Here is an 8,752-nt window from a genome sequence, read left to right as displayed (position 1 = left end):
CTGGAACGGACGTTCCAGACTTCGTCTTCTTCCCCAAAACCCTGCAACCCTAGAACGGACGGTCCATGCCTGGAACGTTCGGTCTAGGCGCACCAGGAACTTCGGGTTTCCAATTTTTGCACCAAACTCAACAAGTTATACATCAAAATGATCCCTAGAACATTAGGAATCCAAATCTAACACCAATTTCATGCAATTTTCACTCAAAGCAATCAAATCTCCATTTTCAATTTGATTATCATTTTTGGGCATAATCCGAAACACTCACCTGTGTCATTTCTGAGCTCTGGGGTTTGTTGCTGGGGTTTTCTAGTGTTGATTTCTGAATTTTCTCGTCGATTTCCATGCGAAATGAGCTCCGATTTGAGAGTTCTCGGTCTGAGTTCGCAAGAACACAAGGGAGAGAGTGAGAGCGAGTTCCTGAGCAAGTGAGTGCAGAATGGGAAGAGAGAAACTCGTGTAGAAGAGATTGACCGCCTCTGAGTCAAGAAGGAGGTGTCAAACGCCGGTGAAACCTCGGAGTTGCAGCGGTGACTCAGCAGGGAGAAAGACGGCGGAGTTTCTCGGTTCTGTCCGTCGTCGGAACGGACGGTCCGATAAGGCGGAACGGACGTTCCGCTTGGTCTGGAACGGACGGTCTGCTTGTCAGACCGGACGTTCTGGACCGTTTTCGCCCGTTTTTCTCGCTCGTTTCGGTCCAATCCTTTGAATTGGCTTGGCTAGGTTTGATTCTATGTTCTTGAGCATTTCTCCGGCACCTAAACGATCTTCTAGGGTTTGGTGCATAAAAGAGAAACTCACAGGGCATTATATTCCGTTGGAATAGTCGATCTTCTTTTCCTTGCCTCTTCTTCGTTCGGCTCGGTTGTTTCACGTTAAACCAATTCGCCCGAGCGGCTTCATGTCGTGGTCTATTCCTCGTTAATCCTGTTAACGAAAATTAAGAGCTTATCGCATAATCATCTCATTTCCATTGATCAAGCGTCGTCAATTTCGGTTTATATCTCTCTAATCCTTTTACCGAAATTCGGGGTGTTACAGGTGGCATGCAGGTGGGCAGGGTCATTTTGTAGAGCCGGGGGACCTGTCCACCTGCAGAGACCTGCAACCCATGGAGAAGGACCTACAGACCTGCCGTTCGTTGCGTGACCGAAGGTTCCTGTGGAAAATCTACGAGAAAAGCCTCGCGGGAGGGTCATTTTGCAGGAGCAACGGAAATGAAAGATGAAAGGTACGACGGATGCCGTTTTCGCGACACGGCCTGCATTTGTCGTAGATTTCCCACAGGAACCTTTGGTCACGCAACGAACGGCAGGTCTGTAGGTCCTTCTCCATGGGTGACAGGTCTCTGCAGGTGGCATGCAGGTGGGCAGAGACCTGTATGTCTAGAATATTACCTGCCCACCTGCATTCGTAGAATATGACCTGCCAAGTTAGTGTCTCAGTTCGAACTGTAACATAGAGTAGGTTTTCACCTTTTTTCTGGAAGCGTCATTCGCAAGAACAACCGAAATAAACGATGACCTGCACGATACGAACAACAGGTCATCGTTTAGAACTAGTAAGTAGTAATGAAACGTTATTGACCTTTTATAAAGGGAAAAACTGGAATACAGTGATGAAAATGGAGGAAAAACTGGAAGAAAGTGAAACAGTGAAAATGGAGGAATGGAGAAAGACGAGATGTGGAAGTCAAAAATGTGTATTAGTCATTAAAAAAATGTGTATTAAGTTAAGATAATCACGAAATATCGGAATTGGCGGGAACGGATATTTTAGGTATGCCAAAAAAAAGTATAGTTTGTAAATGTTGTTTTTGTATAGAACATTTTGCAAATTTCGTTTTTGTTTTGGTACACTTTGCAAACTTTCCCTATTGAAATTATATAATAAAGTAAGAATATTTTTGTCAAAAATTTATAAAAAAGATATAGTTTGCAAAGGAATGAAAAAAAGTACAGATTTTTAATGATGTGACATATTTGTCATAGTTTACCAATTGTCCCTATTTTATATCACTAAATATATTAAAATCTTATACATAAATAATTGTGTTTGATGGCTTTTTATGAAGCCACCTAATCCTCCACATCAACGAGTACTCAAATTTTATTGGTCATTTGATGTATTCAATTGTTTTCTAAAGCCACATCATTTTCCAACTCATCATTTTTAATAATATATACTGTGCATATAAAGTATCCATTGTTTATATATAATTTAATATTGCAATTTGCAACAAATTACCTTGCAACCTCACTAAACTATTATAATAATAATATTTTAAAATTAAAACTAATATATATGATTTGATATTACAATAGATTCTGATAATATTACATTTTTTCCTTATCAAATATATGTTACGGTGGAAAAAATTAATTTGTAACATCACTAAAACATTATAATAATAATGTTTAAAATAATAAACTAATATATAAACGTGGTCATTATTAGATTAAATATCATGTTGATTTTAAGTTTTATGAATTATTCCAAATAGTTGTCGTTTCATTTTTAGGTAATTAAGGTGAATTTTGTGTAGTTTAATAGTTATAGTGTATCCACAGTTATTAGCCATTACTAGTCGCATTCATTTTTTATGGCGAAACGTATTGTTTATTCGAAGCTTAGTGGATCATAGGTAATAATTACACATCCATTCTTTAGCAAATTTATTGTATTCAATTGTTTATTCGCAGCTTACACATTGGATGATAAATTAAGCCACATCATCATAATAGGCCAAAACAACAAGATCATATTTTTCTTTCATTCCTACATCGCTTACAGATTTTTAAGTATGGATCTTCTTACTCTATACGTAACTTTTTCGGATTTACGAGTCGGCCGACCAATGTAGCGAATTATCGATCGATTATTATGGTTTTGGGAGGCTCGGAATGCTAAAAAAGATGGAGAACTTATGAACCTTGATTTTCTTCTCATTGACAAAAAGGTATATCGATCAACAATTAAATATATTTAAAATTTATGTATTTTGTTATCAAATTATATGTGATTTCATTTATACCATTTTATCTTATTATGTTCTTTTCTTTTTCGGTCAACTGTGCTTCATGGCTCTATAAATAGACAACGTATCGGAAGCTACAAATATTATCTCCATGAAGACCACATTTATATAATTACCGATTTTGAGGTTGTCAAGGCTAATCAACAATTTAGGTTAATCGATTTCAATTTGTCATTACCGATTTCAACAGCTCACTCTAGATTCAAAATCCCGTTAAATGTCGATGATAATTCAACATGCGATATAAAGCAAGGCACTATGTTGGCAGAATTGTTATCTAGAACTGAATTGATCATATGGGATGAAACACCAATGGACGCCGTCACACATTCGAGACATTAGACCGAACAATGAAAGATCTTATGTCTCTCACTGATGAATCAGCCGCCGAGAAGACATTTTGGAGGAAAAACTGTGTTGCTAGGTGGAGATTTCAGATAGATATTATCAATGGTAAAACAAGGAGGACGTCCCAATACAGTGCTAACAATATTGAATCGTTCATATCTATGGACGTCATGTGATATCTATATCTTACGACATAACTTATGACTTAATTGAGTTGAACAAGAATTTGCAGAATGAATCTTACAAGTTGGAAACGAGACTGCTCATCAAAGAGATATGAATCCTGATGAACTAGCTGAAGCAGATCGAATTATAATGGACAAAGCCTTAATGCGACAAAGTATAGATGACCCTTTGTCAATACTTGCAACAACTGCATATCCACGGTTTTTAAACTCATATTTAGATCATCAGTACCTTAAAGAACGAGCAATCTTAACACCCAGAAATGAAACTGTTGATGAAGTAAATATGTTTCTGCTCTCCAAAATTCCAGGACAAACTATAGAATATCTAAGTTCAGACATTGGAATTGATAGCGCTCCAACAACTGATTGGCAAACATTGTACCCCGTTGAATATCTAAATACTCTAGAGTTTCCTGGATTACCAAGTTATCGCCTGAATTTGAAGGTTGGAGTACCCGTGATGTTGTTACGAAATATCAACCAAAAAGAATGACTTTGCAATGGGACACGTCTAATTATTACTCATTTAGACAAAAGAGTTTTGGAGGCAGAAATTCTAACTGGAGCAAACATTGGGGAAAAGGTACTGATTCCTAAAATAATTTTATCCCCAATAGATTCAAGACATCCATTCACATTACGCAGGAGGTAATTTCCGATAAGACGATACTATGCAATGACACTAAATAAAAGCCAAGGAATAAGTCTTAAACAAGTTGCCCTATATCTGCCACAATCGGTCTTTAGTCATGGGCAGTTGTATGTTGCTCTCTCCCGTGTTACATCTGCAAGTGGATTAAAAATCCTACAGCTTACAGATAACTACGGTGATAAATATGAGGTCCCCAACATTGTCTACAGAGAAATTTTCAACGGACCACTGACACAATAAGGTTAGATGTAACTACTATTATACTCATATTACACAGTTTATATACGAATATTATTAGCAAATAGATGTAAGAAGTTACAACATATAATAAAATTATGCAATCATGTACATAATATAATATTTACGATCAAGAATATATTACCAGAGAATATGAAATAGAGTTGTATTAGGAATAAATTTATGACAACCCGTTCACAATATAACAATATCCACTTAAAAATAAATTAATATTTTTATCTACTAATCATTTTTTTTTGTTTTTTTACAGGGACTTTACAACAAGTTTTATGGGTAATTACATTTTTTATACCAGTAAAACTAATGTTATAATCTTATGATCTCATGTATAAATTCATTATACGGTAAAAAATATATTGATTTGTTAAACTATCCCCATTGTAGGATTCTTCAAAACAGAACTCCGAAACGACATCATCACGTTACAAAAACGAATCAGTTGAAAAGTATTCAAAGTAACCAGTTTATTGCGCCAAGATTTCTAAAGATATGGGATGAAAACAATTATTTCCATGGAAGTGCATTCGGTGTCATTGGTTTTTTACTAATTGATGAAAAAGTCTGTTATCCTGATTTTTCTTCTGCATATGTTTATTATGATAAGAACTCTTACTTTAGCGACTTACAATTTTGCAGACTGATGTTGTTGAAGGAAAAATTATCAAAACCATGCAGAAAAATATAGCAACACAACAAATGATATAGATATATTCGAAATAACCCATTTTAAAATTTTATCAAATAAAACCATATACAAGTTAACAAATAATAAATTTCGTATTTGTTTTACGAAACATACTACTGTTAAAAAAGTAGATGTTACCAATTTCAATATTGCCATTTTCCACATAGAAATTCTGGATTCGTCTACATTGTGATTTGTTGGCATTGACATACAAAAAAGAAGACTTACCAGGTTTGTGAAATATACTCGATTAATTTATATATATATATATATATATATATATATATATATATATATATATTCAATATATTCTTTCATGTTGCAGATATTGTTGGAGTTGTAGTCTCAGTACAAGGATCAAATCTACGATTGTCATCATCGACTCAAAAAATCATTCTCCGCTTATTATTAAAAGAGTTAGAACTATTACCTTACGTTGCACTTAATATCATTTTACCGACCCAATTTTTTTTAAATCAAACTAATATGTATTTTCAAACTAATAAATAGCAAAAAAATCGTAAAGCTTTCAATTTGGGATGAACTTGCAGCCTATATACATTCGCAAATGGACAAGTTGAATGTCAGAAGGAGCATCATGGTTGTTACTACTGTGATCCCGAAGATTCTCGACGGTACTTATTAAAACACCATCATCTTTATGGATTTTTCATATATACATTCATAAATAAAATTAAAGTATTAAACATCATCTTTTTATGAAACAGGTGTTTTATCGCTCACTTTATCATCGTCTACAAGAATTTATATAGATGAAAAACTCGACATCATCAAAAAATTCCGGCAAAGGTATATAAATCTCTTCCTCAATACTCAAACGAATATTACATACAAGATTTACAGATTTATATTATCCGTTATCTAAACACTAAATTATTACCAGATATCGAATACATCAGTCAGCGGACACTACAAGAAAATAGTTATATAGCGACAGAAAAATCCGTCGCAAATATAAAGAAAATCCGTCGCAATTAAGAATTTGCGACGGAATGCGACGGATTTATTTCCGTCGGTATAGCGCTGTCACAAACGTATAACGGTCGTTAATCCGTCGCATTTTTGCGACGGAAAAAATCTGCGTTTTGCGACGGAAAGTGATGGATAAATTGCGACGGATTTTTTTCCGTCGCATTCCATCGCAAATGTTTTAAAAAATTTTAAAAAAAATATAAAAAAATTATATACTATATATACACATACATATATACATTTTCACATACACATACATTCCTCTGATTTTTAATATATATATATATATATATATATATATATATTTTTATAAATATTATATTTATTATTATTATTTTACTATTATATATTTTTTTTTTACTCTTTTTCTTTTCTTTTTTTTTTTACTCTCTCTCTCTCTCTCTCTCTCTCTCTCGTATGCTTCATCCGAATCGCATGTCCTTTATATAGCGAGGTTTTATCATTTTTTTTATAATAAATATTTTATTTTATAATCATTATTATATTAGATATATTATATATATGTATATGGGTAGGTGGTTATGCGTGATTTGTTTCACGTGGGCGGCCAAACCTTCTCCTTGTTTTTTTTTAAAATTATTTATTATTAATAATTAATTAATCTATTAATTAATAAAAAAATCAGGATGTTACACATACACATTCACATATACATACACATTCACTTACACACATATATAAACACACACATACACATTCACACATATATATACACATTCACTTACACACACATACACATACATAAACACACACAAACGCATCAAACACACATATATATATACATAAATACATATATATTACCTTATGGGAGAAATTTGGCGATCTTTGGAGAGATTTAGAAAAAATTTGGCGATTTTTATTTTTTTCCGAAAATCTTTGAATCTGACGAAGAAGACGACTCGTGGTTTTATATTGCGTTCCGTCGCAATCCGTCACAAAATGAAATTTATTTATACGCCCAAAATTCAAAAAATTTCGTCGAAAACCGAAACCAAATATATTGCGACGGAATATTCTGTCGCAATCCGTCGCAATTTTTATTTTCCGTCGCAAATCATCTATTTCTTTGTTGTGACAGAATTATCCGTCGCAAACCGTAGCAAATTGCGACGGATTTTGCGACGGATAATTTTTTTCCACGTTCTGTCGTAAAATCGTCACATCCCGTCGCAATTTTCTGTGCGACGGAAATTTCTGTCGCAAATTCCGTCGCTATATGCAGGTTTTTTTGTAGTGGGAATCAGCGGAATAGAATACAATCATAACACAACCATAACATCAAACCAATACATCAAATATGCAAAACATTTATGTTTCATCCTTTACTTCTATTAACATAAAATATCATGATGTTATATTAATTCGATTGTATGATTATAATTTTCCAATATCAGACAAATTATTTATCTCATTATTTATTTTATTGACTCAACAAACTATATACAGTCTAAATGGAAAAACTAAACATATAATTTATTGTAGATAAACGCAACCCATTTATACATTCACTTACATGTCAACAATATAAATTATAGAACACCAAAAAACACTATATAAATTAAAATGTTTTCCAAATATATTAAAATTATAATATATAAGAATTGCATTTTCTTATTATGCGTACGAATTTGCACACATTAGATAAACATCCCGTAAAAACTCATTAAAAAGAACCTAAATATACACATACTTAACCTTACAACTACAACTACAAACTCCTAATATTTTTCTAGTTAACAATATTACTTCAACGTTCCAACATAACGCATTACGATGAATGCTAAAATTTTAAGATATACACAAATTCATTTACTCGGTATAAACTATGTAATTTACAAATAATTTTAAAAATATATTTAATTTCAATATATTATTAAATACATAAAATCAATAATCTAGCGGATCCTGTCCTGGTTAAAAAAATAAAAATAAAAATCTCGTTCCCAAACCAATATTTTATATCATTAAATAAATTTATTAATGTAAAAAGAAGAAGCAACAACACACATCAAATCAAACCATCAATAAAAAACACAATTACAGACGAAGACTTCAAAGGTTTAAAGAACAAGAAAGCTTAAGAATCAGACAAATCTCAAGATTCTACGAAACCATGTTCAAGGACTGAGTTTTCTTCTTGCTCTGCTTCTGCAGTGGAAGAGATATGTGTATGAACCCAAACTTCCTCCTCTGAGTCACAAACTGTTTCTCATCGTTCGTCTCTTTCTCGGCTCTCGCCGGATACTTCACTTCCTCCTTCAGCTCGTTCAGCATTTGGCTCAGATTCACGTTTCTTCGTGTGATTTGCCCTTCGCTCTGCCTCTCAGGGGCGAAATCTTCTGTCTGAACTTGCTTACGGCTTAGAACATCACGCATTGAGATGTTTGGCTTCAGAACTGGCTTTGGAAGATCATCAAACCGTTCGGGTTTTGTCAGATGTCCGAAGAAGGAACGTCGGTTTTGATTGGAGGGGTGAAAGTTCTCGCCTTTAGTCGAGTTCTTTGCTCCACGGGCTTTCGGGTCCTTCCAAGATTCTCTGTTCCATCTTCGAAGAGCGTCTTCAGCTGCAA

At 33.7% G+C, this 8,752-nt stretch overlaps 1 protein-coding gene across 1 annotated transcript in view; it reads right to left on the bottom strand.

Moving 5' to 3' along the window:
* Nucleotides 1-8,185: 8,185 nt before the first annotated feature.
* The window catches only part of LOC104803194 (WEB family protein At2g40480), a 2,654-nt gene continuing 2,087 nt past the window's right edge, over nucleotides 8,186-8,752 (bottom strand). Inside the window, exon 3 of the mRNA XM_010527075.2 lies at nucleotides 8,186-8,752. Within this exon, the coding sequence (XP_010525377.1) occupies nucleotides 8,286-8,752 (467 nt within the window). The 3' untranslated portion in view covers nucleotides 8,186-8,285.

This window comes from Tarenaya hassleriana, unplaced genomic scaffold (genome assembly GCF_000463585.1).
Source record: "Tarenaya hassleriana unplaced genomic scaffold, ASM46358v1 Cleome82, whole genome shotgun sequence".
In the NCBI taxonomy this organism is placed as follows: domain Eukaryota; kingdom Viridiplantae; phylum Streptophyta; class Magnoliopsida; order Brassicales; family Cleomaceae; genus Tarenaya; species Tarenaya hassleriana.
Note: the sequence above shows the minus strand (reverse complement) of the source record. Positions and strands in the feature narration are given on the sequence as shown.